This window comes from Phaethon aethereus (genome assembly GCF_964289735.1).
Source record: "Phaethon aethereus genome assembly, chromosome: Z".
NCBI lineage: Eukaryota > Metazoa > Chordata > Aves > Phaethontiformes > Phaethontidae > Phaethon > Phaethon aethereus.
The window spans coordinates 83,837,017-83,853,708 of NC_138577.1; the positions used below are offsets into that span (position 1 = coordinate 83,837,017).

Consider the following 16,692-nt stretch of genomic DNA (forward strand, 5'->3'; position numbering starts at 1 on the left):
TTTGAGAAGTTTAACAAAGCTGCCTTTCATCTTGTCTAAATCTGTCCTTCAAACTCTCCTTGTCACACCAATCACTGAGCTTTAATTACACCAGGGGATCACGAGCTCTATAGCCACTTCGACCATCACAGCCTTTTAATTCCTTAGGCTCCATCTGTGTTCAGGCAGCATTTTCTGTTATCCTGAGACTGCAAGGTTTGGGGATTCTTTTTTTATGTATGGTTGGCTACATACAATGCCATGGTGCCAGCCGCTATGTCCCTTGACACTGTGAGAACAGAATTAAACAAATTTACTTAACCATGGTCTTCAAAGACATGACATGAAACTTTTTGCCATGCCACTGTTCTGCTACAATTCAATACACTTCCTCACAAAAGAGGGAGACGTACTACTTACCCCAAATATAATTCTTAATATTTGCAAAACAAGTTCATGATCAGCAATTTCTAGATGAGAAATTATAGGAGCAGCAATAGGATACGTGTACAACTGGACATCAAGCCATTGGCTCAAAAATAAAGCACAGTCACCTTTTTCCTGCAGCCACATGCACTAAGTAGGAGTAACAGAAATCAGTAACTGTCCTGCTGCATCTAAGCATGCTGCACACATTATGCCGTATCAGCATCACTGTTACTATTTCAGGACCTTAGTGAAAAAGTTAAACTAGAAAGCATGCCCTTAATTTGGGGCTCTCACACTGCGGTACATTTTGCTGGGAGAAAACACTTGTGTAATCATTAGAGGAAAATACAGGAATCTGAACATTAACCCTGAACGTAATCTTTGGTTGATGACTTTTGTGATAAAGAGTGATATGTTTACATCTCAGAATACGTTTTCCAAAATCACAGCATTGCAAGTTTGTGCCTTTTTAGTTCAAAATCTCAATTTGTAATGAAGGCAATCAAAAGCAACAAAAACTGCCCAGGTTATTTGACCATCATGTCTTCATTTTTCAAGTAAAAGAAACATTTCGTAACAAATTTAGAGAAACATAGCTCATGATCAATGGTCAGTAATCAAAACTGTTTAATTTATGCATATTTTTATTTATCTTCTTATGTAGATTGCCATATACTGATTAGCTATGTTTACATACCACTTTTATTAATAAACCAGTGCAGGGTACATTAATTTTACTGGCTAATTTGCTTGAAACTGATTTCTTGAGGCAGAGCCCAGTGAACTGATGCACCTATAGTTTTTGTGAAAAATATAACAGTACTTCCCATTAGTTTTAAAGATCAGCTGCTTTATTATACAAAATATCTAATTTCTTACCTCAGCCAGGAAACAGGGAGGTTTTAAATTAGATAATTAATTATTAGAAAATGTCTGTTCTTCCCCCAGAGTGTAACCAAAATGAATCACCAATTCAGTTCATTTTAATTTCTTCCCTTAACACTCATATCAGCAGAGTTGTTAAACTCTTTGCATGATCACTGAATCTTAAATCTATAAATCTCATCATCTTAGTAGGAGGCTTTCATCTGAGATCTCTTGTGCCAAATCCAGATTGCATTTTAAAATGTAGACTTATAACTTAATTCCAATATGCTTGAAAGCCATAGTTTTCTGTCACAATCTGGAAATTGAACATTTCTATTATTACTATCTCAGGGAGGAAAATGTTCAAGAAGATTCTCTACACATTGCTACCCATTTTTTCCATTTGTATTTCATAAACAAACATAAAAGGAAGTTAATAATGGAAGTAAATTTTTGTTTCTGGGTTCTTACAGCCAGCCCACACAACTGCGATAAAGTGAAAAATGCAAAACAAAACAAAAAAACTTAACAACGAATATTGCAGCTTGTTTAATGTTGCTTAGCCTACTTTATTAATGATAAGCAACAATCACAACGTAAGCAACCATCAAAACCAAAAAACACCAGATGTACCCTGTAGGTCTTAGATTTTATTTTTGCTAACATCTACATAAAATACAATCCTATTCTTTAAATTGAAAAGCAAAAAACCAAATCACTGTTCTGCAGACGGATAATTGAACAGCACTCTTAATCTCACACAGCTACTCAAAATGGGGCTTATGAGGGACATGAATCTTCACACTCCCCTCCCCAGCAAGGGTCGTATTTACAGAGAGGACGACTGTGACTCTCCTGTGCACTGTTGCGAGGGGTCTGTCTCTGTCCGCTCGGTCCCCTTCCTGCAGGCAGTGGGAGTGCTCTTGTGCCCTGAAGCTGCCCACTTGCCTGCTGAAGCAGCCCTGGTCCCACATATGGTGGGGCAGGGGCTCCAGTCCCTGCCAACACGGTGGTCTCCCTGACCTTACTCCCATTCATCAAGGTCTCTCCTGAACTGTGGGTCCAAAAACCAAACACCCATGCCCTCACAGGGTCTCTCCCTGCCCAGGGCAGGACTTTGCATTTGTCCCTTTTTGCAGCTCCTGTTGGCTTATTCACCCAGCGTGGCCTCTCTCAGGGGCAGCCTTGCCCTTGAGGGCATCCACTGGTGACTGTGGTTTGGTGTCACCTACATAATTCATGGATGACGACGCTGTCACCTCCTCCAGGCCACTGATAAAGATGCTAAAGAGGAGAGGTCCCAGACAAGCCCCAGCAGTGCCCCACTTGTTACCAAGCTCCAGGCTGATATGACCATTCTACCACAGCCTTCTAACTCACAACATCCAACCAGTTTTTCATCTGTCTCACTGTCCATCCATCCAAACCACCATGGCCCAACTTGGATGTGAGAACAGCGACAGTGTCAAGAACCTTGCTGTAGCCCAGATACATGACAGCCACAACTTTCTCTCCATCCACAAACTAGCCATTTCTTCCTAGATACCCATCAGTTGGGTCAGGTGTGATTTACCCTGGGTAAACCCGTGCTGACAGCTCACAATCACCTTTTCCTTCACATTCCCAGAAGTGTGCTCCATGATTTTCCCAGAGACCAAGCAAGGCTGACGAGCCTGGAGTTTCCGCTTTGGTCAAACTTTTTGTCTTTCTGGAAGATAGATGCAACATTTGCCTTTCTTTGGTCACTGCAGACCTCCCAGGATCTCTGTGACCTCCCAGAGGTTATAAATGTCTCACCCTGCATGGACATTGTCCAGCTCTCAGCGCCCTCAGGTACAGTCTGTCTTGGCTCATTGGCCCATGGGTGAGGTTGTCTCCAGTCACTGCAGCTTGATGCTCACCCGCTGCTTGTTATTTCTCTACTTGACCTGTCTCTCCAAGCACAGAGGTCTGGCAGAACTGGCTCAGGAGGACTGAAGCAATGGCAGTGTTTAGTTCCTCTGCCTTCTGTGCCCATTGTCACTCCAAATCACTCACTCCACCCAGCAACGATGCCACATTTTCTTTGCCAGGCCTCCTGGCAGCATCACTGGCTACAGTCCCTCTGCAGCACCCCAAACCTAATCACCCAAGGTAAGATGTCAGCAGACAGGTGCCTCTGTTCCCTCCAGGGGCGTCTCCATTATCAGCTACCACCCTCCTTTTTTTTCCTTTGCTTGGTCACTTGGTTGGTAACTGTAACTGCAGAACCCAAGGTGTGGAAGAGGCCTGCCAGAAGTGACAAGCTTCCAGATTCCTCCATCACAGAAGTTCCGACCCGCAGCTCATCTGGAGGTGGTCCTCTAGACTTCCCTCCTCCCTTGCAATGCAGGACTTGAGCTGTTGGCTTTGTGGGATCTTTGCAAGTCCCTGTCAATCTCTTGTTTGTTCTCTCTGATGACATGCAGCACACCCTGGCAGGCAAGGCCATCACCATCCCCACCCTGGGCATCTCTGCAGCCTGAGCCTAGGGCAGCAGCATCCTCCCTCAGTACCTTTCATCTGGCTCAAGGTTTCTGATCTTCCAGGGTAGTTGGTCTAGCCCATGCCAGAAGCAGTCTCATTTGGCACATAAACATAAATCAACCATGTTCTTCCAAGAGTAAATGGCCACCTACAAAACCTACATTTGAAAGACAGTGGTGTTCATTTCAGGTACACGTAGGAGTGTGTCCTGAGAGGATGATTTCACCACTTGGTATTAAAAAAGTTGATAGGTGTTTTACATAATTGCTGGCAAGCAGCGCAGATTAAAGGCCCCAGATCAAAGGCCCCAGATCAGGTCATAAAGGGATCTGCAGTCATTAAGGCACAAACACACCTAAATGCAGTGCTGGCAGTTTTTGCCTCTCAGACAGGAGTCCAACTCTGAAAATGTAATACAACAACCCAAATTTCAGAGAGGTTTTAGCCCATTCTCTAATGAGCAGTACTGCAGCTCTTTCCCAAAGGTCCTGTGAAACCATAAAATCCTAAACTACGTTTATAATAATAAAAAACCACACATCTGATTTGAAGATTTAATTACTTGGTTTGGACATGAAGGGACAGCTTGCAATATAGATAATAGTCCTGGCAAAGCTGCAGACATTAATCTAGAGGAAGCTCTGTTGTAAAGTTATTCTGCTGTATTCACAAGAGGTGTCTTTGCGTTATTGAAACCAAGAGAAGCCACAAAAATCCATATTCCTGAAAGAGTTAAATGTGAAGAGCAACCTACTTTCAATACCAAAATTGGATTAACATCTACCAGGGCCCTTGGTCTTTGAACAATCAACTGAAAAATCAAAAATCCAGGAGTTCAAGTCAGTTCAACATTACGAATGTAAAAAAGAAAAGTGATAATAGTCCAGAGAAAAGAAGCAATGGGTTAAGGTACAATATAAATCTTAAACATTAAAAACACTTTCAGATAACACTGTGTTTGACACAGTGAAGTCTTTTGTCTGCATTTCCCGCCCTGAGTGTACTGTGGTTGCAGCTAACGCTAGTCTTTGGCCATTATGGTTTGTAACACTGCTAATTTTCAGAACTATTAGAAATCTTTCAATTTATCAGAGGAAAAGAGAAAAATTCCACATAAAACCTTTGTGCAGAGGAAGAAAGTAGGACCTCATAAAAACCTCAAGCTTGAAGGAACAAAAAATCCAGGTAAAAAGAAGAGAATTACACCTCTTCCCACAAAGAAAAAAATGCCAAACCCCAGCCTCTTCTTTACTATTCCAGACAACGGTACATGTAGTCTAGTCTAAAAATTCAAGATAGTTAGTGATGAACAAAGTAGGTCACTACATAGATATCAGGATACATATAGTCATTTCTAATGCAGGGAAATGCTCACAGAAAAATTTTGAAAGTCTGAGATAACTGTACTGAGTGCAGATGCTTGTTTTATCTGCAAACATCACCACTACTCTTCACTTTTTGGTGAATATTGCAGAACATAAATACTATATAAAGTTCAGTCCCTGTGTCAGTACTTACAGATATGTTAGAAAAAGCCAAAACCTACCACAAAAATTGCATGATAGTAAAGTAATGCCTCATCATCCCCAGATAATACATCCCTCTTACAATTCATGCCTCTGCCATTTATATCCAGACTACCCACGAGCTCTGACAGGATCGCGTGGTGACACAGCTATGCTGCTCCAAGAACAACACTGGCAATATACCACAAAGTCCATACAGACACAATTTCTTCTGAGTCCTCATTTCTACCAGGAAAATAAGGGATCTACTATGCCTTAAAGGAACTCAAGACTCAATATTCTCCCTTTCCATCTCGACAGCAATAGCAGGTATATGGCATAGGATTGACCCTACTCCTTGATCAGTCATTGGTAGAGTGATGTCCATGTGTGGCCTTCAGGCTGCTCCCCAAAGTGCAAACTCTGGGCAAAGCTTATGCGGCTGAAGAGCAGAGGCAATACAGAGTTATTCCACTGCTTAGGGAGGGTATGATCCAAAAGAAGTTAGTATTTTATTTTTAAACTACATCAGCATAGAAGCAGCACCTTCCATAAAGCCAATTTCAGCAGATATACACTACAGCTTGTAATCCACTCGAACAGTAATTTTATGTCTTTTATACTGTTTTCTTTCAAAGAACAGATGTAATATGTCCAAAATCTTCAGCAATTTTATTGCTGTGTCTTAACAGGAAAATAGGGCAGAACAAAACTATACCCTTTCTGAAACTGCTTTTTCTACAGCAAATCTGTTCTGAGATCCTATATTAAAGGCTTTTAAAAATTATTCCAACTGTTACAAAATACATATACCTTGCTGTAAACAGACTGGGCATTTGCAATTTTAATTTTAAAAGCTTCTAGCATGTCATTTTGAAAATGGAAAAGAAATTAGAATCTCTTGCTTATACAGTAATAAAGTGAGAACACTGAATAACATTAACTGAGAGTTCTCCTGAAACAGCAATTCTAGACAATTACCTGTTTGTGAGATCCCTGCAATTCTTGGGTAAGTATTACCAGTGTGCTAACACTTCTCATATACACAATAAAATGTACATGCAAGCAGCTGCAATGCTTGCAGTGCGGGAGCTTGCACTACAGGAGACCTAACATCACAGCTTTTAGCAGACACAAGTCATCAGATCTCATTATTTCTCTTAAAGGTAGAAGCCTTTCTGTGTGATATATTGACCTTTGTTTTCAGACTTCAGGGATGCTTTTTGTATTATCTGGAAGGTACACACACTTCAAGAAGAAAGTGGAAAAAAAATAAAACAAAAAAAGCTGGATGTAGCACGAGAGACAAAAGACTGATATGAAAGATCTTAGCACAAGACATCATGATTATGTGCCAGACTAGAACATTTATAAGGTGAAAGAGTAGCTTCCTCAGCCTCCAAAAACATAAAAGAAGAAAACTTCTTGTATTTCTTGTTAGAATTCTTCAGCTCTGAAAAGTGTTGCTCTAGAGGAAAAGACCAGTTCAGAAAACTGATTAGAAGTCAGTAAGACTGATCTTTATTCCAGTGAAGTCGGGGTACAGTTTTGGGATATTCCTTCTTCCCTCCTCTGCCTTAAAAGGAAATGTTTAGTTGGGATTTAAAATTCTGTTCAGATTTTTCTACAACTACAATGCCATAATCACAACTCATTACTGAAAAAGAAACCAATGTACATATTTTTAATTATTTATTGCTTTCTACAGGAAATTAAAAAAAAAATCAAAACTTGTCTATCAAAAAAAAAAAATCAAGCAGCAGACTAATTGGTCAAAATTAGGCAATCACTGGTCTCAGAGCCTAGGGAGAGACACACCTCCCATAGGGCTGGTCTGTGAAGCTGAGCTAAAGGGGCACTGCATTTTGGGAAGATCACAACATTTCTTGATCAGGTTGTTTCCTTGCTGAAAGATGCAGCTTTGTCCAGCTGCCAGATTCAGCATGCATGTGAAGTTCTTGTGAAACAAATAACCAAAAATTTTTATATTAACATTTTGAAGAGTTTTCTCTTTTTCCTCCTGAAGTAGCTGAAACATGTAGGAATTTTACTCATTCATTTTGGCTGCTTCTTTCTTCCTGCTCAGCCTTCAGCTGACCTGAATGGAGGAGCCAGAACCACATCTACTCACCAGTAGTCTTGAAGCAGTTTACTTGCTGCGAAATAAGCCAGGGCAGAATTTCTAAGGCAGGCAGCTCCTCCCACTCTACTGAGAGTACACAGGGACCTCCCAAGCCTCACCTGCTTTGCATGGCCAAGAAGCAATCTTTATCCATAGGATAAATATTTGGCACAAAATAATTAGGGAAGAAAAACACTGTAATCTGTCCTCATCAAAATAACCTACCAGGGCAGTTAATCAACACTTGATCAGCCCCAAGATGGTGAGGCAGAGTGCGTGCTCAGGACTGGGAGATGGCAGGAGAAACGCAGGATTTGCTTCTCTGCCTACAGCCATGCCAAGGTAATGCAGACAGGAATGCAGTGCATACTCACAGGTCTGATTTCTGTACGTGGTTTCCACAGTGGGTGATACATAGCTATACAAAAGGCAGGGAGAAATGTGTCATTCTGTGCCTTAGGGTAGAGTGGGGTAGTGAGTGCACTTGTCACCCTGCTCAAAATGGTTTAAGTTCACCTGTTTCATAGAGTCATAGAACAGTTTGGGTTGGAAGAGACCTTTAAAGGCCATCTAGTCCAACCCCTCTGCAATGAGCAGGGACATCTTCAACTAGATCAGGTTGCTCAGAGCCCCCCCGCCAGTGCTCTGTTTGGCAATGAAAGACAGACTTGGGACATTCACATATGGAGAGCCAGCAAGCACCTGAAGGGGTAGGTCCAGAAACATATGTCTTGGCAAAAAATGTGTAAGCTGTCACCAAGAAAACTATCTGTAACTTCCCCCTACAGGAACCAAGTGAGGACACATCTGGTACCCAACAGTTCCGTGCCACTCGCTCCTCCCTCCCTCTTCCCATTGCCCTTCCTTGCAGCAGCACTGGGGCTTGCCTGTTCCTAAGTCATCCCAACAAGCTAAACTACCAGAAAACGAGCATGGCATAGAAATTAAGTTTTTTATTGCTCTGCATAAGACCAGCCCCAGTTCTGAAATTCGGGAAACGTCAGAGGCAAAGAGCAATTAGATGGACTTGGCCGTACTGTCAAACCTCACATGGCTGAGTTGCTCATCTCTGATGTTTAGCAGTAACAAACTATGGAGACTTAGGAATTTTCCTACAGACTAGACCTTTGTTTCACCCCTCCAGTGGCCAACAGGCTCTGACCCACAGGTCAGAGCTGCTTCTCTTACTACTCTACTTTTACTCACACTCAGCATTTTAAATGCATATTAGCACATCATTGTTCAACAACACTGAAAGATACTGAGGCATGCTAGAGTAATAACTGCTCTTGTTGTGTGAAACAATACTGATGTAGTCTTAATATGAAGTCAGTCAACCACACTTCACTCCAACTGGTTTCAGGGTTCTTAGTCAGAATGCTGCTTTGATTTTTTCCTCAACAGATTTCATGAAAGAAGAGATACACTTCTGAGACTACATTCCCAAGTATGCCTCACATTGCTTCCATTACCTTTTTTTGTTGATTTCTGGTTGTCCACTATGACTCTAGTAACAGGTCCGCATTTGGAGAAGAGTATGAGGTCAAGTAAAACCACCATAGGAATGAACCAGAGCGTAAATGTATAAATGTTCAACAGGACAAAAATGCAACATTTCTTAGAGAAGTCTCTAAATGAAAACATGCACCTGAACAAGGACACGAGGTTAAAGAGAAGGCTGGTGAAGAAAGTCAAGAGGTTACAATAGGATGGGCTTGATCACACCCAGGAAAATGAAAACCATTATTAAAGAGGTTGATTTTTATCCTGAAGGACTACCTATAAATGATGCATCATTTTGTATGAGGTCAGAAGGTAAGCCATAAAAAAGACACCAAATAAATTAGACAAAAGCATCATTAAAGAAATATATAAAGGACGTACCATAAAAGAGAACTACTAGGTCATTTTAGCTACTTCCCATGACAACAGCACATAATTTCCCCATCCACACTGTACAGTATTCATAGTATTAATCCAATCTTCCCTTAAAATTGTTCAAATAAATGGACATCCAGTGGTATCTGAAAGCAATCAACTACTAGGTTTTCATTTTTAACCTAGAAAAGCCCTTGTAAGGCAATCCTGTGCAACTGCTCACACAAGTAAGGAATCTGACAAGTTACATAGCAAATAATATTTTCCCCACCTCTATTTCAAAAGCCCAAGCTGCAAAGGGGATGAGTTTAAAAAGAAAAAAGTCAGTCTCAGAGCCCAGGCCACTTCTTGCAAATATAATACTTAAATAGAAAAACAAAAAAAATGGCAAACAGATTAAAGTGGTATGGCCTATGGGACTGTAATAGAGAATAATCAGAAACGAAGCCTGGATTAAAGGGGCTGGTTGTGTGCAATGATATCCAGCAGAGATAAAGGCTGTTGTACATAAGGGAGAGATGGACTGAAAGATGTAAATGTTAAAAATAAAATAAATCAAACATCTTTTATTTTCTGTTTTTCACACTCACACATAGCATATATAAGTCTTATCCAAAAGTATTTCCTATATTCTGTTGTAGCTTCACTATTGTAAAAACCTGAGACATGAGTAATCAGATGGCAGAAATTACTATTATTTACGCACTGCTGTCACAGCTCTCCATAATTATAAGGGTTGACACAACTTCTTGACAATGATAGGAAAAAAGCAGTTTTTGTAGAAATTTTGTCAGCCTCCCTACATAGAATCATGGCAAATAAAATTACTGCAGCTAAAGATTGGCAAAGCAATCATCTCTTTCAGGCATTTTTTTGTCCCTGTCAAAAAGTTACTATTGTAAGCATACTCAAAGACACACACACAGAAAGCCCTCTATGTCTAAACTGTAGCTTTTTCCTACAGTAGAGCCACAATCTGGCTATGCACAAATGCCTCATGTTGTTTAAACTGAAAACAATTAAGGAAAAAATCAGTTGCAACACGAGTGGTACAGGAAGAAGGAAAGGTGGTTATTTGCAAAACATTGAAAAAGTCCTGCTCTGTATTAAAATACATAATTTGAAACTCTGATTCAAATCCATAGTCAGAACCACTTAATAGTCAACTTGAACCCATGCTGTCCATGTCCCAGGTGGGCAAGATAAACACTGGAGTAGGAACTGGGAAGACTGATTACTGGTTGAACTCTCATACATACAGAATTGCAATGTTCTGATGAAGTGGTCTTGGTTGGCAAATTTCTCAGTAGCTTTAATCAAGAGTCACTTGATGCAGACACTGCATGCTGGACAGGTTACGCTTCAAGATCAGCCCCCGCTCTCCCACGCACCACCTGGGATGAGAACCTCCCACCTCCTCAGTGCCCTGGCTCCCCTCCCTCTGCCCTGTGTGGCCTCCAAGGTCACACACGACCCGTGAAACTGAAGCAGTTGCGCATCTTTTGCTCACACCTTTAGTTTCCTGCTGGGATACGCAAAGTTCCTGCCTGGGCTCTGCACAAGAAGAACAGATCTTCTTGCGCCCGCTTATCCATCTGTTGCTCCTCCCTGCTGTCATCTGCATACTTGTGTTTACTGCTTTAAATATTGTGGTTAAAATCCTAACTTCTAAAACTGAAAATTTTACATTCTGCTACCACGAGTGGTATAGTTAACATACACCAAGATTCTCCATTTGAATGGCATAGATGAATGAGTACTTTCTTCTGTATTTTCAAACTCTTATAATCATAAAAAGCCTTTGCTACAAGTGGGCCCTTATTAAAAATCTGGGGGAGTGGAGTGAGGAATACTACCAGGAGTCTCAAAAAACAGCCTTAGACGTTCCTTGCTTTTGTTGAATATAAAGAATTTTTACTTGAAATACAGAGCTCTGCATCCTGAGTTCATGGAACCATAAAGTCTTATCTAACATCACCCAAACTTTTAAGAAGTATCAGACTAGATGTGTGGCATATAAGTGAATGTAATTCCTCTGTATGCTATCTAAAGTGTGGATATACCCACAATACAGTACACATGCATATAGCCACCCTATAGTATGTAAAATTAAGTTGTTTTCATGTGTGTTTCATATGATAATACATTTATTAGATAATCATGGTCTGTTTCATTTTTTAGCTTTTAAATGTTAAAATAGATGAACATCTCCACTGTGATGAAATGTAACACAGCTTTCTGATTAAAGAGAAAAAACACACACAAATGAACAGAAAAACCCTGTAAGTATATTCCCACAACAGCACAACTGAGATTTGATAAAATCCCAAACCATGAAAAGACATGCACAAAATTCTGTGCCTCCAAATTTCTGGGACACTTCAGCTGCTAGCTCAGCCCCTGCTTTCAGCAATATCCAGCATCCAGGTACGCAACTGCAGTTACTGCAGCTTCAAACAGGTCCACGCTCTGATCCTGCAAAGACGAATGGCACAAAAGCTACTTTGCCGTACACACCATATTGTTAGAAAATTAGCCATACCCTACTGTCACTACACGCAGTGAGCAGCTTGCCCTCTAAGATAAGTTCTTGCACAATCTAAGTTTCTTATAAAGAAGGAAATCTAGTCCCATTATCACTTATTCCTCGGGCTTATGTAACACACTGAATTTAGGCTGATGCTGGCTTTCCCCCTACTTCCTTCTTCCACTCCCTTTGAAAGGAAAATGTATGTAGGTCCTCCAATATAAGACATGCATATCTTAAGGTTCTTACAGCCCTTGTTTGTGTTTGAATCTTTTAAATCATCTTTTGTTTTCTAGTGTATCATCCGACCAGGAAAAATTAAACTCCTATTTTGACTGTGAACTGGTTTTGAAAATTGAAATACATTAATACTGTTTTGACGTTCAACCCATATTCTTTAAAACTCAATGCAGCTAGGTTTCGAGTATGCTATAAAGAAGTACAATATCCCTTGTAAGACAATCCTGATGATCCTGTAAGTTTTCAGAAATGCTGCTGGCTTTGTGGCTTACCTAAGTTTGAAATGTGTAAAAACCTAAAAAAAGGGAAAACAGTAACATGCTAACTGCTGTGTGACCGACAATAAATTTGAAAAAACACAGATTTATTTCTGATTCTTGCAGTTTCTTACATGTCACTTCTCCAGATATCTTTACTTATGTTGAAGGGATATCAGGCTGTGAGTTTGTTACTGCTGCTGTATAAACATGTGCGATAGAAACAGCTAATTCAAGGCATAAAAATCAACCTCGTTATAAGAAGTGACTGTCTTTTGAAATAACTTCCAAAATGGATCATTTCCTTGATTTTCAACTGGATGGTAATTGCAAAAATGTGGAGGAGGGAAGATAAAACAATGCCCCTTTTCACTATGCTACCATTGAAAGACAACCTGGTATGAAGTATATCCTTTGAAAAAAGACATAAAGCATAAAGACATAAAGGGCAGAGAAAGAGGAAGTCGGACACTTAAAAACCCCAATGAATACCACCAGGACTGTTAATTCTAATTATAACAATGCATGGCTTGACATCAAATTCTGTCCTAGCCTGACCAGACACGTACAGGATGCAATAGTATATCTGCTATATGTTTTCTGGAGGCTATATGAGCAGTCATGGAAAATCAATTTGAATACAAATGTAATTTGTTAAAAGAACAATGAAAATCATTATGCAGGGTCACACTGTCAGCAGTTTGTACAGAAGCAGATGCCGTCCAAAGATGCAAAGGCATTTGGTAAAACAGAAGAATCTTGGTCTTTAAAAGTGTCTGTGATCTTTTCAGTCTTTTGGTATAGTTACATGAGAACAAAGCTACGGTTTACCGCTCTTGTTTCTCAGCACTTTTACTCCTTGCAGCTCATTCCAGCTGCAGAAAGAGGCTTTATAGAAACTTCTAAGCCTCAGAAAGACTGAAGGTTCCCACTGTAATGGAGAAAAAGCAACATCTTTGAAACAGTTCCTTGGAAGTCCCATAATATTTATCTCAGGCTCCCAGGACACAGTCATAAGATAAGGCTAGATTTGCCGGGTTTTGTCAATGTCAATATCACTTTTAGGCAAATCATACATAAAAATTCAGCAACAAGCTAAGTGAAAAAGCATGATACAATTTAAGGATCAGTTCACAATCATTTACTCAAATGGTGAATCTTCAGAAGATTCTGTTGCAAAGACACTTAACACATAGACATGGAATACATAGATTTGCTGTGCACTTAGAGTACCATTACTGTAGCCGATCAGCTTACCCCATTCCATGAGGTAAATCTGGAGACTAAAACAGCCACCAGTTTTAAATTATTTTTTTCTTTTGTTTGATCCCAATCTTCACTGACTGTTCTGAAAGGTATCGGCTTATTTGTTCCTAAAAAAACACACAGTGGGACTCAGAAACTTGTATTACTATAGGTGAGATGATACACTCTACTTCTTCCGCCTGAAATAATGGCTTGTAGTCTCTGTAGTCACTCTTGTAGTTACTGTCTGTGCACCACAAGGTAGAAGAACATCAGATTGGCTCACGTTCAGGTTTGACCAAGGAACAGCAACAACAGCAAATGTAAAACCTTACAGCTGTTTCGAAATATGTATAAAAGGACATTCCTTATTAAAAATGCACCTGCGTCTTTCTTGCAAACTAAGGAGTAGAAGTCACTGCACCCTTGGAGCCTAGTTTCATCATATACATGCATATAAACACGTCTCTGAAGATCAGACTCCTGTTACAGTGCATGAGACTGCAAATTTATCAGACTGGCCACAAAGAAGAAAATTCCAGTCTTATGTTGGGATTACTTTTTCACCATCATCATCATAATCTCTCTCTCTCAATTCTTCTTCCCCTTCTCTCTCTCCCTTTAAAAAAAAAAGAAAAAAAAATTGCTGATATACTATGTATGTGTTCCAAACACAAAAATCAAAAGAGATTTTTAAGATGTGATGAATAAACAGGATTTTGATTTCCATCATTACTTTTCAGGGGTCCAATAAAAAAGCAGTTGGCATTTTTCTTTAACAGTAGACTGGAAACCCAGGTCAGTAATGAACTTTATGGCTTAACTTTGATCTGCAGCTGGAATTTATCCCAAAAGAAGGCAGGGAATATCTGGCCACTGCATAGATGACACTACCACAGGTTTTCATCATACACAGTTATGCAAATGGTGTATGCAAAAAAGAAGTTTTGTACTGTTCAAAAGCTCCTCTCTAAAGGGTTTCAGATACTTACAGTGCTTACAGTTATGATAACTTTGAGGAACTATTACAAGTAAATATTATGACAGCGAGCAAAATTAACCCAGTATATCAGACCTGTCAAGCAGTGTTTTGTTCTGTTTCAGCATTAAAAAAACCTCTGTATAATTTCCTTTTTTCATTTTGAAAGCCAAGGACAAACCTTTAATTGAACAACTACAGATTAAGCCATCCCCAAGCAAGTGGATTTTTTTTCCTTCCTATTTCACTGCTACTAGAAAATCTATTAAGTTCTCTCTCTTCTGAAGTTACCTAAAAACATGGGAAGACCCTAGACTTAAATGAAAAAATGTCTCAGATGTGAACTACGAGAAGCCCAACACAAAGTATTTATGAGAAGTCCAGACTTTGTAGCAGATACAGTATCCTTTCCTTAAAAGCCTTTGGGCATAAACTGCAGGTACAAGGACATATTGCATAAGCTATCACATGCTCGCTGCAACTGTGTGCATGTTATTGGATTTTGAGAAGCCATCGTGCTGAATAATTTAAGATCTAATAAAATATTCCATTTTACTGATACATTGGTTTAATTTTAAAATAAAAAAAATGTGAATGATGACGGGAACAGGTCTAAAAGTCAATGGAAATACTCCGTTACTCATTAGGGTAACAGTTGTTCTACTAAGCTTCGAGAAGATACAGCTAGGACGATGAAAAGGTCTCCGACCCCGAGGGATTCCCCCCGGCTCGGCTATCACACGGCGATGGGGCAGAAACAGCCCCGGCACAGGGGCACGTCTGCAGCTCGGGGGCGAGGGCGAAAAGGCTCTGCGGGGAGGGCCCCCACGCGGGAAGGGGGCTGCCCACGGAGGATTTCGTGCTGTGGGGCGAGGGGGTGCTGGCGGTACCGAAGGGATCCACGGTGGTCTCGGGGGGCTGAGCTCATTCCCCGACGACCTCGGCGGGGAGCGGCGGGGCGGCAGCGGAAGCGCCCGGGACGGGACGGGAGGGGCGGCAGGTGAACTCCCAACCGCCCCCGGCCCCTTTTCCCTGGGCAGCCCGGCCACCCCCGGCCCCCGCGCCTGCACAAGGGCTGCTGCTGTGGGACCGGTCCTCCCCACCACCACCACCTCAGGACGCTCACCTCCTTGGGAGATGAGCTCCGACAACTTTTTTAATGCGAGGAAAGAAAACCCATCCAGGCTACACCAAATGATTATTCTAAATAATAATAAAAGGAACTCCAAGAGCTCTAAAGTTATTTTTTCTGGGGTAGGGTTGAGTTTTGGGTTGTGGGAATTTGGGGGCGGGGGCCGGGGGGGCATGAGACACAGAGAAGGCGCCGTTGATATTTTAGATGGAGATGCCCTACTTAGAGGGAGGCAGGAAAAGGGTCTCCCGACAAGAGCTGTTCACTGCTGCCGAGATGCTAAAGCCCCCCGAACGTGTTTTCAAACTGTTCCGCGGTTTGCTGGACCCCTGGCTCAGAGCGAACAGCCTTCAAATTAAAATGAAGATTGGTGATTGCGGGGGGGGGGAGGGCGGAAAGGAAAAGAGATGTGGACAGCTCTGCGGATATTATTAAATCTTCCCAGCCGCTCATCTGGATTACATTTAAGCTCTCACGGCATTTCTTTCCCCTCGAATTAATCGTAGTTTCAAAACAGAACATGTCTGAGGACGGATCTTTCGTCGGCTTCTATTTAAAATGTAGAGATAAGTATTTTTTAAATTAATTAAAAAAAGAAAGCAAGCCCAGACGGAGGCACCCGGCTGAGAGCCGCCCGCCCGCCGGTCGCGCCTCCCCGGTTCCTCGCGCACTTGGGCTCCAAGACTTTGTCAAGAGCTCCGACGCGGCCCCGACCCCCGTCCCCGCCGGTCCCCGTCCCCCGTCCCCTCACCTCGGGCGAGGCGCGGCGCCGCCAGGCTCCCGCAGAGAGCCAGCCAGGCCAGCACCGCGCGGCTCATCCTCCCTCCGCTCCTCCCGCGGCCGCGCCGCCTCTGCCGAAGGAAGGAGGCGGCGGGCGGCGGCGGCGCCTCCGCCCGGCGAGGCGAGGCGAGGCGAGGCGGGTCCCTCCCGGCGCGGCGCGGCCCCCGGCCGAGCGCAGCCCCCGCCGCCGCTCCCGCTGCCGCCGCCCTAGCCGCGGCGAGGACGCTGCCCCGCCGCCCGCCGGCTC

At 41.9% G+C, this 16,692-nt stretch overlaps 1 protein-coding gene across 1 annotated transcript in view; it reads right to left on the reverse strand.

Annotated features, from left to right (window-relative positions):
• EDIL3 (EGF like repeats and discoidin domains 3) overlaps positions 1 to 16,483 on the reverse strand; it is a gene marked incomplete at both ends in the record, with an annotated part of 263,433 nt that extends 246,950 nt beyond the window's left edge. Inside the window, one exon of the mRNA XM_082012856.1 lies at positions 16,417 to 16,483. Coding sequence (XP_081868982.1) covers positions 16,417 to 16,483 — 67 coding nt within the window. The remainder of the gene's footprint in view (positions 1 to 16,416) is intronic.
• Positions 16,484 to 16,692: the final 209 nt, after the last annotated feature.